This window comes from Trichechus manatus, unplaced genomic scaffold (genome assembly GCF_000243295.1).
Source record: "Trichechus manatus latirostris isolate Lorelei unplaced genomic scaffold, TriManLat1.0 scaffold00191, whole genome shotgun sequence".
Taxonomy (NCBI): Eukaryota; Metazoa; Chordata; class Mammalia; order Sirenia; family Trichechidae; genus Trichechus; species Trichechus manatus.
Window position 1 is genome coordinate 3,107,210 of NW_004444127.1, and position 17,302 is coordinate 3,124,511.

Here is a 17,302-nt window from a genome sequence, read left to right on the forward strand (position 1 = left end):
GAAATCTAATGAGTTGATAAGAAAGTTCAAAGGGATTTTTATAAAAGTATCAGGAAGAAACAGATGTTTTTCTATGATAGCTTACTAAAATAATTCTTCAATCATGCATACCTATAGCTGTCTTGTTTTAGGACTTCCTAGCTAATACCAAAAATTAGAAAGAATGGATTTAAACTTGAAAGAATAAAACAACATAAAATAGCTTTCAGCTAAAGTCAGGAAGATGAATACTTGAAAAATATACATGAATTTTCTGATATCTTTAGGTTTGTATATATGGCTGTTGAAGGAAACTGCACTTATTTTCTAAAATGTGAGACCAACTCTGGAGATAAAACAAATAAAATATGGCCCCTGCACACTCTTTTAACTTAATACTGAACTCACTCCTGAGGTTCACCCTTTAGCCAAAGATTAGACAGGCCCATAAAACAAACAATAATACACATAACTTAACCACATATACGAGACTAAATGGGCACACCAGCCCAGGGGCAAGGACAAGAAGGCAGGAGGGGACAGGAAGGCTGGACGAATGGAAATGGGGAACCCAAGATCCAGAAGGGGAGAGGACTGACACATCTCAGGGTTGGCAAACAATGTCAGAAAACAATATGTGTATTAATTATTTAATGAGAAACTAATTTGCTCTGTAAACCTTCATCTAAAGCACAATAAGTAAATAAATAAAATACAAAAATTTTAAAACAAAGATGAGAATGTAAGGGGGCAGGCTAACTAGAAAAACAAAAAACAAATAAAATAACAAAAAGATACTGACTCTGGAAATGATGTAAAAGTAACCCAAAGCATGTTAAGATGATAACCATGAAGAGGAGAATGGAATCATCAGCAGCAAGTTTGATGTGGGTGGCTCTAAAAGAACAAATCCTGTATCCCAAATTTTGTTGTATTTTATTAATTTGAACGATAATCAAGTCCAAGAAGACTTAGCCTATGATGGCTACAGCATTTGTATGAAGCCTTTTTTTTTTTTTTCTTTGCAGCCTAACTCATATTATCTTGAATAAGAACAAAGGATAATGTTTTGAGAATTACTTGCTGAACTTTGAACCAAAAGGGTTGATAAATTTAACACCTCTAGCCTTTGAATGGCATTGTACGGGTGAAGGGGTTTGCAACATTTAGGGGGCCCATAAAAATAGTGTTGCATTTTTTAATGAAATCTGCAGATATTATGGGAACATCTTCGGTATCCTCATGAGAACCTAGAAGTTATAGCTGCAGGCAGAAAATAGAATAAAATTCACCTTTAAAAATGTTGTCTAGTGTATCTGGGAAGAAATAATATAAATCACAAATATGGCGTGGGTAGGAAAAACCTGGAAAGAAATTAGTATTGAGTTGAAAAAGATAAAGAAGAAAACTGACAAGAAATTAGATGAGAATATGCAATATGATATGACAGTATGACAGACAAAAGCTGTTCTGAGGTGTGGCAGTAGAGAGGAAGCACATTGTTGGGAAGGAACTCAGTCATTTCTGCAAATGACTGAGGGGCGCCTCACCTGCAACACTAAATTCAACTTTAGTAGCAGCAGAAAATAGTATAGACATGGTGAACCAGTTGACAAGAAGTACGGAGGAGGCTGAGAGAGATGGAGCTGAAGATAAACAAATAACAGATGACAGATTTTCAGAGACCACAGAAGAAAGAATGTGAGATGTAACATGTAGCAGGTGAGATGTAACAGAGGGTTAGCTGTAATAGATATACTGTAACATTCTAAAGAGGAACATTCTGTGCCCAGAAACTTCCTATAAGGCTTGGGGATGTTTCCCCAGAGAAACCATGAAAACACTATTATTCTAGTTTTGAAGTGAAATTAGGCAGGCTCCTGGAAGCTCCGTTATCAAGAGTTCTGCTTAGAGGCCATGGGAAAAGTGCTCAGAGACTTCGTAGGAATGAGACAAACTAGAGATTTATGGTAATTGTCATTTAAAAAAATGTTTTCTTTAAAATGTTGTACATAATAACATTGTAGACTATTTGGAAGACAGAGGAAGATATCCATTATAAGCCAACAACTGTAATATAGTGTCTTTTTAATTTTTAATCGTTTTCTGTATGCAGACCTATTTGAATGTAGCTAAAGGTATAATGTACACACAATTTGTTTTCTGTTTTTTATGTAGAGCATATGAAAAGCATTTTCTAAATTGCTACGTTGTCCTCTTGTAATTTAAATTCCTAACATTCTATAAAGAGTATATACGTAGTAACCTCCCAGTGCTCTGTGCATTGATTTCCCATCCTGAGGTACTTGTATTTACTGTCCCTACTGGCCTGGAAGAAGCAATCTTATAGGGGGGATCACCTTCACATTTAAGCTTCAAGTGGTTAGCAGATGTTAATGAATCATCTTGCTTCTCCACTGACACTCAGAGGTGGGCAAGGAGCTGATGTCGTGGGTATGCAATTGAGAGTTCACCGTAGCATGTCAGGCCTTCAGCAGTAAGTTTTGAAGTTTGAGGACTTGAAAAGAGAGTTTGAAACAATTTTACTCTGAAAGGGGGCCTCAGGGAATTATAAGGAGATAAAGATCCACTGGGGGGCAGTTTACTTTCAGAGAAGCCTAGCCTTCTTGAGGAGAATCTGTTTGGTTATCACCCTATCTGGAAACACTCTCTTTTACCCTTAGCACCAGCCCAGGGTGAGACAAGTGCTCTCATGCACTGGTATTTTAAGAAGATTCTCTCTGGGGTTTGGTGACAGAAGGACTTCATAAAGAAAACTCAGCATTGCTTATGCTTCCCAGTGTAGAAGCTTTTCACAACTCTCAGAGCCTGTCAGGCCATCTCTTGAGTCTTTCTCTTCATCACACAGTCAAATAGGATCTCACTGATGTCATGGTTAAAAACTGGCTCTGCTACTAAGGATTGCTCAGTCAGGTAGAAAAATACCTTTGTATGAAACACCCGTGCTTAAGACAATAGAGGGAACCAATAGGCCCCTGATTTAGGGGGTTTGGGAGTTTGTTTTGTTTTGTTTTTGCAGTTGCAGCAATTAGGAATCCCATCCACCATAACGGTGGCTCCGTTCTCACTAAGTGGTTCACCTATTCCTAGACAGTGACTTAAACTTGTTGGATTTCTTCTTAAATTTGGGATTTTTTTAAAACCAAAGATCTTGGATCATCTACTTCTAATTTAGCTAACACTGGCAATGAGAAGATGAAGAGGATTATGGGAGCCTACCTGCAGTGTGACAGGTGTCTGTTTTCCATACTGTTTATACTTATTTCTTTGTGGTCAACAGAGAACCTACAATTGATAAACCTAACAATTTACCTGACACAGGCAGAAACTCATTCTAAGTGAACCCTATGTTAAAACCACACTTAGTTTTCTCCTTGGATACAGGATCATGTCATTCACTTTTTTTCTGTAATAGGTACATCATATGTTTGAATGATAGTGTGATAGATAATGACAGCCCCAGAGAGAATTAGAAGAAGTTCATAGAAAAACTTGATTACATTTTTGTGCAGACACTTCTTTGTAGCAGTACTACAAGAAAGAAGCTTGTGTGAGGTAACTTCTGTTCAAGTAGATTATCAAAACTACTCTAGGATTCTGAGAATGGACCCAGGTGACGTGCTCTGCTGATTTGTCAAGTTAGCATTGCCAAATTCTGTAACAGATAGGCAATGGAAAGAAAATATTTAAAGGCTTTAGGCATCATCTGAATTTCACAGTGAAGGGAAGAATAAGTCTAGGGATTGTTAGGAACAAATCATGCCATAGGAATATATCTTTAGGGTTTGGTGACTTTGCAAAACAGAACTCTAGGCTACTAACTTTGCCAACACGTTAGTGTAAAATATGCCACAAAGGTTTTCTTTTCTTTTTCCTCATATGGAAAGTCTTTTTTCCTTTTGCTATAGAAGCAACAAATGGTTACTTTAAATTTTGATTCTTCCAAAGATGTTTTGGATCTTTGATCTTGTATATTTTTCAGAGGCTGATCCATATGCTGTGTTTGTATCACTTCGGTGTAGCCAACTTGTGCTACATAGTTAGGTGTGATCTGTTATCATATTTTGCTTTTTTTTGATAGGTCTCTTTCGGGTTCCTTGCAAATAAAGCTATCTCAAAACAGCAGAAGACAATACCAGTACCAACAGAAGACCATCCACTCTAATGAGCTGGCCTGGTATTAGAAAGAAAAAAGGAGATAAGAGAATGGCCTAAGAAGACTCTGAACTGCTACATTCCAGTAGGACTGTAGGTCAAGGGTCACTGGCCGTTTTCAGTTTGAGTAAAAGCAAGGAGTTCCTGGAGGAGATGGAGCATTGTAAGCGTAACTCTTGGATCAGTGATCTTTTGCCTCTTGACACATCAGGAATGAGCTGGAATATTTTAATTTGTCCTATTTGCCCTTATGTTATTACTCCTATATGTGGAATGTGAATGGCTCTTTATATAGATTTACTACAATTACAGTTATATTGAATTCTTTCCTTGGTACTCTGTGAGTACTGGCCATTCATCAAAGTAAATCAGTTCTACCTTTTTACTAATTAATATTCAAAATTAAGGTGCTTATGTGGAATGGGCATGACTAATTCTTAGAATTTACATCTTTAATTTCAGTAGATGCCATTTAATGGAATTCTGTGTTACTTTTTTTATAAACATCCTTTGTTACCAGATGAGAAAATGCAATTGTATCAAGAATTCACACTCACTTAACGTGTTTACAAATGTATGATTGCAAAATCATTAATTTTAACACTGTTCCTGCTACATTTTCTTGATACATTACTGGAGAAAATTGCCCTAGAGTTAATTAAATGTTAGGCTGTTAACCTGGGAAAACTATGAAATTTAATTAGCTTATTTTCTTGTCAAAATCAATTTAAGAGACATTTGTTCTTAGATCATTTAATTTTAATAAATTAATTTGTATCTTTTAAGATATAAAATATATAATTCACAAAGAAATTTTAATTTTGATGTCTTTGATTCTCTTGTTCCAGAGGATCCATAGAGAGATTTCCTGAACCTCTTACACATGACAGTGTTAAAAGAAATCAGATCTCTATGAAATTGAACAAAATAAAATCTATGTTATGTAAAATTATCTGGGTAAAGGGTAGTCAGGAATTCTTTATGCAATTTTTGCAACTTTTCTGTAAATTTGAAATTATGTCAAAATAAAAAAAAATTAAATCCTCAAGGGAAAAAACTCAACAACTTAAGAAATGAAAGAATTTGCTCAATGAAGTTTGAAGACTGGTTTTGGAAAACTGTTGAAGATGGCCATATAGTGTACTTCCATATGGCCTTTAAGATATTTTTAGGAACTTTTAAATTTTGTTACGAAGTAACATTGATGTCTGTTGAGGAACTTTTTAGTTTAGCTAATTACAATGAAAACTTAGCATAAATGTATATTTTTATGCTTGGTAGGTAGAAAGTTTGTTTGAGATTTCTGGTCATGATGGCATGCAGTGCTTATGATTTGGTCCCACTCTCCATTCCAAACACATGGTAATGATACATAAAATTAAAAAGAGAAAATGTAAAGGACGTAAAACCCATAAACCTGTTGCCTTCGAGTCTATTCTGACTCATAGTGACAGAGTAGAACTGTTCCATAGGGTTTCCAAAGCTGTATTCATTCTTTATGGAAGTGGACTGCCACACCTTTCTCCCGTGGAGCAGCTGGTGGTTTCAAACCACTGACCTTCTGTTAGCAGCTGAGTGCTTACCCACTGCGCCACCGGGGCTCCTTGTAAAGGACATAGCCATGTGTAAAATCAATATAAATTCATCTATGGACCAGGAACTAAAGATAAACACAATGTAGTAGTAAATGGATCTCAAACCACAGGCTGCCTGCACTCTGAATTCAGAAGCAGACATATGTAACTGAGAGCTCATTGCTTGTGGAGAAGTGGAGACCAAAAGTGTCACACACAGGGCAGAAGACTGGAGCGAGCCCCTACCACCCTCACCACTTTAAAGGAGACTCAAAAAAAGTTCTGACTGCCGCCTGGGAAATGGCTTATATAAAACTGTATACTTGGGGTATGGGAGGAAGCAGACAGCTGTGCAGCCAGGACTTAGTGGTCTAAGCTGCTCTGGGGTTCAGTGACAGTCTCTGTGATATATCCCCAGGATCATCAGGAATGGAGCCTTAAGTCATCTGATATAAAACCTGGTTCTGGACCAGGGTCCATCCCTAGGAGAGTGTGAGTCAATAGAGTGAAAACCTCCCACTTATGATGAGTCTGTACACTGAAATTCCAAAATATATGAGGAAAACTAATGCTGAGAAAGATAACCAATAAAACCAGCGATTGAAACATAAATTTTCTCCAGAGAAAACTAATTGTACTGTTTTAAATTGACTTTGAAATAAAGTTTAGGATCCATAGGGAGATAAAGGATGGGATGGTAGTTATTTAAAAGAACAAAAAATTGAGAAACAAAGGCAGAATGAAAGAAAAACCATGTAAATCATCTATTAACTCTTTCGGTAAGGTGATTATGATCTCCATACTAAGCAACTGCTACTTTAATCAAAACGTTTTTAATTGTATGTGAATTTTATTGGTATGAATTATCTAAAAGAAGTTGTCTAAAGAAAATTATAAATCTTTTTAACTTCTTTAGTATTATATGCCCTTGCTCTATCAGTTTGTTTTGAATATTTCTTGTTGTATAAATGCTTACTTATACGATGAGGTTCAGCCAGATTCTGGCATTTGAAACTCCATTACTTACCATCAGTGCATAAATTATTCCCTAGTTTAAAAAAATAAATATATTTTTAAAAACTACACTAGGAATGTAATTTTACTACTACTAGTTCCTATGTAGTGTAGACCGTGACCTAGATGGCAGCTTTTTCCTGTTAGGGTATGGGGCACCCTTTGGGGTTAATTCTTTGCTGGATAACTTCATAAATTTAGGCTAGAATGTTATAATTTCAGACTTCATTTGCTGGAAATGTGGCCTACCCCATTTACCTGTAACAGCTCATTTGCTTTATTTTTCATTTTCCTTTGCTCAAGACAACAGCACGGCCACAAACTGCATGAGTAGGTTAACACTTTCGATACTTTTAAAAAATCTCTCTTCTAACCTAATCCTTTGCCAGCTGTTATCCTTATACCTCTTTACAGTGGTCTTAGAAGTAGATTTCTATGCTAGTTTTTCATGAGGGAAGAAGAGTATCTAATTTGCTTTTTCATACAGTATTATTAATATTAACAGGAAGAGGCTAATTTTATCTTAAATGATATCATAAGCCGAACTAAACCAAACCCATTGCTGTTAAGTCTTTTCCAATTCATAGCCACCCTATAGGACAGAGAAGAGCTGCCCAATAGGGTTTCCAAGGAGCAGCTGGTAGATTTGAACTGCTGACCTTTTGATTGGCAGCGAAATGCTTAATCACTGTGCCACTAGGGCACCTAAATGATAATATACTCTGTTAAAGACAGGTTAGACACTTCTGAAGTTTGTCTGGGAGAAGGGGAATAGAGTACATGGCTCCTGAAATTTTTTCGTATTCTGTTCAGAAATCAGGGTTCACCCCCCACCCCCACTTAAATGGTAAACAAATGAAAACTGGCATTCGAAACTCCGTTACTTACCATGTTCGGTTTAATATCTGCTTCTCCACAAAGATTAACACCTTTTCCACCCATAATTTACTTGTCAGGGAATTTAGGAGTTTTCTAGAACCTGAGGTCAGCCCTTGGTAGGAATGATTACTGGATAATTGCCTATTCTTCAGTGGAATTTCCATTTTTAGATTTCTCCATGCTCCTGTATTTCTTTGGCAGAAGAACCTAAAGGTAATGGAGTATATTTTTTTCCTTTTCCAAGGCCCAGCTTAAACTGTGACTTGCTTGGGTGCGCTGGGACTTTGCTTCATATTCTTATTAGGGGCCACTTTCTACCCTTGTTCTTTTGTTATGGGTCCTTATTTACTTTCAGTGTTCTGTCATGGAACCTTTTATATCCTTGGACACCTGGGATTTGTCTTGGGGTTACTGTCAGGGGTTTATAACAGGTCATTGTTTGCTTCACCCTCAAAGTGGAACAGACAATCCAGTAATGTCCCCATAAACCCTGTCTTTCTTATGGCAGCTGCTATAGGTCGAGGAAAGTAAAGACAGACATCTTTAAGGAAACGTAATCCCGAATGAGATAGAGGGGGGAGTATTCTCCAAAAAGAGATGAATGTCATCCAGTTAAAGACTGAAAGATTTCCCAGTATATAAGATGCTCCAGTGAATGATTAAAACTTCCTCAGTGTGTATATGGGGGGGCTGGGGAGCACTCAGAAAAATTGACTTTCAGAGTTTTCAGAGAGATGTGCATGAAGAATCTTCCCTGTAGAGAATTCAAGGACTTTGTCTAACCTATAGTTCAGAGTTTTGTTGGGAAAAAAAAGATTTCCCTCTTTTTTTCTGTGGTCTGTTTTTTCATTTTGATTCCAGCCTTCTGGAACTATTGATCTAATGATGATTTCTTAATTTTTCTCTTTGCAGTTTTAACAGCGTGTGCCAGGGAACTCATATTCTCTTTCGGGAATTCAGCTTCATCCAAGCCACACCCCACAATAGGGCATCGTTCTTACGGGCCTTCTGGAGATGCTTCAGAACTGTGGGCAAAAATGGTGGTAAGTCTTCTAAAATTCTTTCTTGCCTGCCTTCTTTTCTTTCTTTCTTCCAAATTTTCATCTTTCTTTTCTTCCTTTAAATAGTGTTTTGAATACATGCTGTCCAGGGCTCTAGAATACCTCACTTTTGAGAAGCTATCATCCATCTTGTGTTAGAGATATTACCACACTATTCCTACCACCTCTATCTTCACTAATAGTATTTGTTAAGAGCCAGGTACTGCTCTGAGCACTTTAGGTATGGTAACTCATTTATTCCTCATAACTACTTTCTGTGTAGCTACTATAATCTCCATTTTATAACTAATGAAAGTGAGGATCAGAGGGGCTAAGTAACTTGGTGAGGTCACACAGTAAGTACTAGGGTCAAATTCATACTCAGGCAATATAGCTCTGGAGCCCTTGATCTTGGCAAATATTAAAATACCATGCAGTAAATATAAGAAATAGTGGAAACACAAAGAAGGACACTCCTTAGTGGGGAGTGGAATGGGGATACTGTTGTTGGAGAAAAGGGGAGAGAAGTGGATTAGAGAAGGTTCTCCTGAGAGCTGGCTGTTTGATCGAGGTTGGGAAGGAAGAGTAGGAGTATCCACGTGGATAATGGAGAGAGGTCATTCTAGGTGGAGAGATTAGCATGTGCTATGGTGTGGAAGCATAAAAGAACCTGGAATATTTAGGAAACAGAAGATCAGAATGGCTAGAGCATGGAATTTGTGAATGAGTTTAGGAGAGCTGAGCCTGTAAAGGAGTAAAAGAGTCAAGTCATGGAAGACCATTTTTTTTGTCATAATAAAGGAGTTGGATTTTATTTTGTAGATGTTATTTGAAAGATTTTAGAAAGGAGAGTGATGTGATGATAATCTGAGTTCTAGAAGATCACTCGAAAGGCAATGTGGAAGATGGCTTAGAGGGCGAGACCAGAGGCAGGGAACATAATTAGGAGACTCTTGTAATAGTTGAGATGAGTGATAATCTGAGCCAAAACTAAGGCAGTATCAGTGGAGATGGCAGGGACATTTTCAGAGATAGACTCCACAGGACTTGGTGATTAGATTTAGCACGTGAGGGAGAGAGAAGACCAAGGATAATTCCAGGTTTCTGACCTTATGCAACTGGGTAGGAATGTTGGAGGTGCAATAGATTTGTTCCGGGAAATGATGTAAAGTTTTGAAAAATTGAAGTTTCTTTGGGACACAGTTAAAAGCTTCATTAAGTAGCTGGAAATATAAGTCAGGTTCTAGAAATAAAGATTTTGAGAAGTGAAATGAAGTTTACTAAAATTAGATTTTCAAAGCACCTTAAAATTCTTGAGAGAAGAGCCATGTGTATGCTTTTGGAAACTGCAAGTCATTCATATATTTGAATACTATTGGTCTGTCATCTTAGGAATATATTCCAAGGAAAATACTAAGAAAGACACTGATTGAGAATGTCTTGAGACCTCATCTTGGTGAGGTGAAGGATGAAAGCACTCCCATTGGGAGGTCCTTTTAAAAAAGTCACTAAATTCTTACATTCAGAATATTAAAAATAGATTAAATTGCTCCAAAATTTTCAGATTTACAATCCCTACATCAAAACTTCCTTTCATGTATGTTTTCAAGGGCTTATTCTTATTCTACCTTCATATTGTTTTTTTCCAATAAGTATTGAATACCTTTAAGAGAGTTTCTATAGTGACTCTAACTTAAAGTACAGGAAAACCTAAACTATTTCCTCATTCATCAACAGATATTTCTGTTAAGCTTATCATGTACCAGTGAACACGTATAAGACCCCCATCCCCATTCTAATAAACGCCACTGCTTCTTTTTTTTTTGTTTGTTTTGTAGTTCAGATGAAGTTTACATTTCAAGTTAGTCTCCCATACAAAAATTTATACATACATTGTTATGTGACCCTAATTGCTCTCCCCATACTGCAACAGCACACTCCTCCTTTCCACCCTTGATTCCCCATGTCCATTCAACCAGCTCCTAACCCTCTGCCTTCCCTGACCTCTGGACAGAAGCTGCCCATTTAGTCTCTTGCATCTACTTGAGCTAAGAGGCACACTCCTCACAAGTATCCCTTTATGTCCCACAGTCCAGTCCAATCCCTTTCTGAAGATTTGGCATCGGAAATTGTCTTAGTTCTGGGCTGATAGAGAATCTGGGGGCCATGCTTTCTGGGGTTCCTCCAGTCTCAGTCAGACCATTAAGTCTGGTCTTCTTACTACAATTTGAGTTCTGCACCCCACCTTTCTCCTGCTCCATCAGGAACTCTCTGTTGTGATCCCTGTGAGGGCAGTCATTGGTGGTAGCCAGGCACCATCTAGTTCTTCTGGTCTCAGGCTGATGCAGTCTGTGGTTTATGTGGCCCTTTCTATCTCTTGTGCTAATACTTTCCTTGTGTCTTTGGTGTTCTTCATTCTCCTTTACTCCAGGTGGTTGGGACCAACTGATGCATCTTAGATGGCCGCTTGCAAGCTTTTAAGACCCCAGACACCACTAACCGAAGTAGGATGCAGAACATTTTCTTAATAAACTCTGTTATGCCAGTTGACCTAGATGTCCCCTGAAAGCATGGTCCCCAGACCCCCATACCTGCTACTCTGTCCCTCAAAGTGTTTGAGTGTATTCAGGAAACTTCTTAGCTTTGGTTTAGTCCAGTTGTGCTGACTTCCCCTGTAGTGTGTGCTGTCCTTCCCTTCACCTAAGATAATTCTTGCCTACTATCTAGTTAGTGAATTACCCTCTCCCTCCCTCCCCACCCTCGTAACCATCAAAGAATGTTTTCTTCTGTGTTTAAAGCTTTTCTTGAGTTCTTATAATACTAGTCTTATACAATATTTGTCCTTCTGTGACTGACTAAATTCACTCAGCATAATGCCCTCCAGATTCCTCCAAGTTATAAGATGTTTCATGGCTTCATCGTTGTTCTTTATCGTTACGTAGTATTCCACTGTGTGGATATACCATAATTTGTTTATCTATCCGTCCTTTGATGGGCACCTAGGTTGTTTCCATCTTTTTGCTATTGTGAACAGTGCTGCAATGAACATGGGTGTGCATATATCTATTCGTGTGACGGCTCTTATTTCTCTAGGATATATTCCAATGAGCGGGACAGCTGGATTGTATGGTACTTCTATTTCTAGCTTTTTAAGGAAGCGCCAAATTGATTTCCAAAGTGGTTGTACCTTTTACATTCCCACCAACGCCACTGTTCTTTATATATTGCTATTGAACATTTTTTTTCTTAAAGCTCCTTCTACCCAGTATCTTATTAGATAATTTCAGTTATCCTAAGAAATAGGTAAGGTAGGTATTATTGTACCCATTTTATAGAAAATACAGTTGTGTAACTTGCAGAAGGATTGTACAGTGGGTTAGCAGAAAAGCCAGAAATAGAACCCAGATTTATTAATAAAATGTTCTAATATGCTATTTCTATTATTTCTACCTTAATCACTGCTTCTGCGACATGTAACTCTAGAGATCATCCATTGCATTACACTGTTTTGCAAAAAGTACTTAGTGTAACAAGAATAGTGTCTTTTCCTTGACAATATATGTACTAATAGGTGAAAACAAATGTGGACTCAGTTTTAAGTGAACTCAGAAAAACTATATCATTAGTCTCTAGGTAAACAGAACTGGGAGCTGCAAGTGCATAGGTGAAGTCTACTATTTCATCAAAGCCTGCTTTTCCCAGGTTTAATCAGTCAGTAAATGTTTATTGAACACCCTCTATATAGGTTAAAGAATGATGCATACAGATAGAGTTACTCTGGTTTCTGTGACATAGCACGTGGAGATAACTATGGAAAACAGTAATTCAGATATCCCTAATTCTTCTGATTTAGAAGTGGGGCCTCTTCAAGGATTTATTTGCTATCACAGGGGATCCATATAGCATTTGGACTCTAAGCAGATGTGGGTTTCTTTATCTTTTCTACAGCATCTGCCAGTGATTCATCCATCTGCTGAGGGAGTGCAACTCCAAATCCCCCTGCTTTCTCCTGTGCCATAAACAAGTCCTAGATTTTATGTTAGATATTTATTGTTATGCATCTTAATCAGACAGCCTCTGATTTCTTAAGCCCAAATGCAACATTCATGTCTAGGTGAGCCTAAAGTCTCTGGTCAGATAGTTTTAATACATTCCCAGTTCCTTCCAGGAAATTTCAAAACATCTTTCAGTCCCAGAATGTGTCAGTCCCCATTTTTAATTCAGAATGAGCAAAATCTATTGGAGACAAGGTTCCAAAGGAAAGGATTTATTAAACCCCATTTTCCCAATTAGAGTGCCAAGTACCAGACTCATATTCGTTGGAGCTGCTACTATTGTTCTCCTGCACATAACTTCCTTAGAACCTCATGTACATATTTTTGCATGATCAGGAAGAAATGAACTCTTCTGGGAGGTAGCAAAAGAGGAGCAGAGTTCCAGCATAACATATCGAAAAACGAAGCCACCTGTAGAAAACTAAGGACCTGGTCCCTTTTGTCAAGAAACATTGTATCCCAGTTTTTAGCACGTACAGGGATGTGGTGACATTTCTGCATGACCAAGTACTGAATGATGCTAATTTTTCTATGTCTGAATTTCAGATAACCTCATGAAAACTAATCGTGAACCTCTTGCTAGCTAGGCAACTTTAGATGGCTGCAAATAAAAAGATATATTCAAATGTAATAATAAGACTTTAAAATTCCACTGCTTACTTTGGTATTTCTATCAGTGTAAAAAATTAATCAGAATTTTTTAAGTCTGGCAAAGATTGAAATTCCCTTGAAGTAAATTTTTACTTCTGTTTAGTAATATCAGTCCAAAAGAGCATTTGTCCACAGTATATTTTTAATTAGAGTTTACTTTGGGGCTTTGTGCTTTTACCAGTTTTACAAATATCTATTTCTTTTATTTATTTATTTTTTCATTGTGCTTTAGGTGAAAGTTTACAGAGCACATTAGTTTCTCATTAGACAATTAGTACACATATTGTTTTGTGACATGGGTTGCCAACCCTGTGACATGTCAACACTCTCACCTTCTGGACCTTGGGTTCCCCATTTCCATTCATCTAGCTTTCCTTTCCCCTTCTGCCTTCTTGTGCTTGTCTCTAGGCTGGTGTGCCCATTTAATCTTGTATACATGGTTGAACTATGTGTATTGTTGTTTGTTTTGTGGGCCTGTCTAATCTTTGGCTGCAGGGTAAACCTCAGGAGTGACTTTAGTACTGCATTAAAATGGTGTCCAGAAGCCACACTCTCATCAGGGTTTCTCCAGTTTCTGTCAGACCAGTAAGTCTAGTCTTTCTTTGTAAGTTTTAATTTTGTTCTATATTTTTTTCCAGCTCTGTCTGGGACCCTCTGTTATGATCCCTGTCAGAGCAGTTGGTGGTGGTAGCCAGGCACCATCTAGTTGTGCCGGACTCAGTCTGGTGGAGGCTGTGGTACTTGTAGTCCATTAGTCCTTTGGACTAATCTTTCCCTTGTGTCTTTGGTTTTCTTCATTCTCCCTTGTTCCAGACAGGGTGAGACCACTGGAGTGTCTTAGATGGCCGCTTACAAGCTTTTAAGACTCCAGGCGCTACTCACCAAAGTCAGAAGTAGAACACTTTCTTTATAAACTATGTTATGCCAATTGAGCTCAATGTCCCCTGACACCATGGTCCCCAGCCCTCAGCCCAGTAACTCAGTCCCTCAGGGCATTTGGATGTGTCTATGAAGCTTCTATTACTTTGTGTTGGTAAAGTTGTGCATACTTCCCCAGTACGGTGTACCCTCTACCCTTCACCAAAGTTACCACTTATCTATTGTCTGTTTAGTGTTTTTCCCTCTCCTCCCACCCCACTAACCATCAAGGATTATTTCTTTCTGTGTGTAAATCTTTTCATGAGTTTTTATAATAGTGGTCTCATACGGTGTTTGTCTTTTCGTGATTAACTTATTTCACTCAGCACAATGCCCTCTAGATTCATCCATGTTGTGAAATGTTTTGCAAATTCATCATTGTTCTTTATCTTTGGGTAGTATTCCATTTTGTGTATGTACCATAGTTTGTTTATCCATTCTTCTGTTGATGGGCACTTAGGTTGTTTCCATCTTTTTGCTATTGTGAATAATGCTGCAGTGAACATGGGTGTACGTATGTCTACAAAAATACTTCATTTAATAAAATAATGGTGGGTACTTCCTCTTCCACCCATGAAGAAATACCTTGCTTATGAAGAGATGGTTCAACATTAGAAGAACAATCAATGTAATCCATCACATAAGTAAAACCAAAGAACCATATGATCTTATCAATTGATACAGAGAAAGCATTTGACAAAGTCCAACACCCATTCATAATAAAAACTCTCAGCAAAATAGGAATAGAAGGGAAATTCCTCAGCATAATAAAGAGCATTTATACAAAGCCAGCAGCCCCCCTTGAGAATGGGAACCAGACAAGGATGCCCTTTATCACCACTCTTATTCAACATTTTGCTGGAGGTCCTAGCCAGAGCAATTAGGCAATAAAAAGAAATAAAAGGCATCCAAATTGGTAAGGAAGCAGTAAAAGTATACGTATTCACAGATGATATGATCTTATACACAGAAAACCCCAAAGAATCCACAAGAAAACTACTGGAACTAATAGAAGATTTCAGCAAAGTATCAGGATACAAGATAAACATACAAAAATTGGTTGGATTCCTCTACACCAACAAAGAGAACTTGGAAGAGGAACTTACCAAATCAATACCATTTACAATAGCCCCCAAGAAGATAAAATACTTAGGAATAAATCTAACCAGAGATGTAAAAGACCTGTACAAAGAAAACTAAAGACAGTACTGCAAGAACCCAAAAGAGACCTACATAAGTGAAAAAGATATACCTTGCTCATGGATAGGAAGACTCAACATTGTGAAAATGTCAATTCTACCCCAAGTGTTCTACAGATACAGTGCAATCCTGATCCAAATTCCAATGACATTTTTTAATGAGATGGAGAAACAAATCACCAACTTAATATGGAAAGGGAAGAGGCCTAAGATAAGTAAAGCATTACTGAAGAAGAAACAAAGTGGGAGGCCTCATAGTACCTGATTTTAGAACCTATTATAAGCCACAGTAGTCAAAAAAGCCTGGTACTGGTACAACAACAGATACATAGACCAGTGGTACACAGTTGAGAATCCAGATGTAAATTCATCCACCTATAAGCAGCTGATATTTGACAAAGGCCCAAAGTCTGTTAAATGGGGAAAAGACAGTCTCTGTAACAACTGGTGCTGGCATAACTGGATATCCCTCTGCAAAAAAATGAAACGAGACCCATACCTCACACCATGTACAAAAACTAACTTAAAATGGATCAAAGACCTAAATATAAAATCTAAAACGATAAAGATCATGGAAGAAAAAATAGGGACAATGCTAGGAGCCCTAACATGTGGCATAAGCAGAATACAAAACATAACTAACAATGCGCAAACACCAGAAGAGAAACTAGATAACTAGGAGCTCCTAAAAATCAAACACTTACGCTCATCAAAAGACTTCATCGAAAGAGTAAAAAGACAACCCACAGACTGGAAAAAATTTTTGGCTGCGACGTATCGATCAGGGTCTAGTCTCTAAAATCTACAAGATACTGCAAAACTGCAACAACAAAAAGACAAATAACCCAATTGAAAAATGGACAATGGATATGAACAGGCGCTTTGCCAAAGAAGACATTCAGGTGGCTAACAGACACATGAAGAAATGCTCACGATCAGTGGCGTCTGAGGTCTTAAAAGCTTGCAAGCGGCCATCTAAGATGCATCAATTGGTCCCAACCACCTGTAGTAAAGAAGAATGAAGAACACCAAAGACACAAGGAAAGTATTAGCCCAGAGACAGAAAGGGCCACATAAACCAGAGACTTCATCAGCCTGAGACCAGAGGAACTAGATGGTGCCTGGCTACCACCAATGACTGCCCTGACAGGGAACACAACGAGAGTCCCTGATGGAGCAGGAGAAAGGTGGGGTGCAGAACTCAAATTGTAGTAAGAAGACCAGACTTAATGGTCTGACTGAGACTGGAGGAACCCTGGAAAGCATGGCCCCCGGATTCTCTATCAGCCCAGAAATAAAACAATTTCCGAGACCAACTCTTCAGACAGGGATTAGACTGGACTGTGGGACATAAAATGATACTCATGAGGAATGTGTCTCTTAGCTCAAGTAGATACATGAGACTAAAATGGGCAGCTTCTGTCTGGAGGTGAGGTGGGAAGGCAGAGAGGGTTAGGAGCTGGTTGAATGGACATGGGGAATCAAGGGTGGAAGGGAGGAGTGTGCTGTCACAGTATGGGGAGAGCAGTTAGGGTTAGATAGCAATGGATGTATAATTTTTTGTATGGGAGACTAACTTGAAATGTAAACTTCATTTAAACTACAACAATAAAAAAATTTTAAAAACAGAAAAAAAAAAAAAGAAATGCTCACGATCATTAGCCATTAGAGAAATGCAGATCAAAACTAGAATGAGATATCATATCACCCCAGCAAGGCTAGCATTAATCCAAAAAACACCAAATAATAAATGTTGGAGATGTTGTGGAGAGACTGGAACACTTATACACTGTTGGTGGGAATGTAAAATGGTACAA

General features: G+C 37.9%; 1 protein-coding gene across 2 annotated transcripts in view; it reads left to right on the forward strand.

Annotated features, from left to right (window-relative positions):
• CSTPP1 (centriolar satellite-associated tubulin polyglutamylase complex regulator 1) overlaps positions 1 to 17,302 on the forward strand; it is a 204,363-nt gene that overhangs the window by 89,626 nt on the left and 97,435 nt on the right. For both annotated transcript variants that reach the window (XM_012558878.1, XM_004387679.1), the window contains one exon: positions 8,535 to 8,665. In XM_012558878.1, coding sequence (XP_012414332.1) covers positions 8,535 to 8,665 — 131 coding nt within the window. The remainder of the gene's footprint in view (positions 1 to 8,534; positions 8,666 to 17,302) is intronic.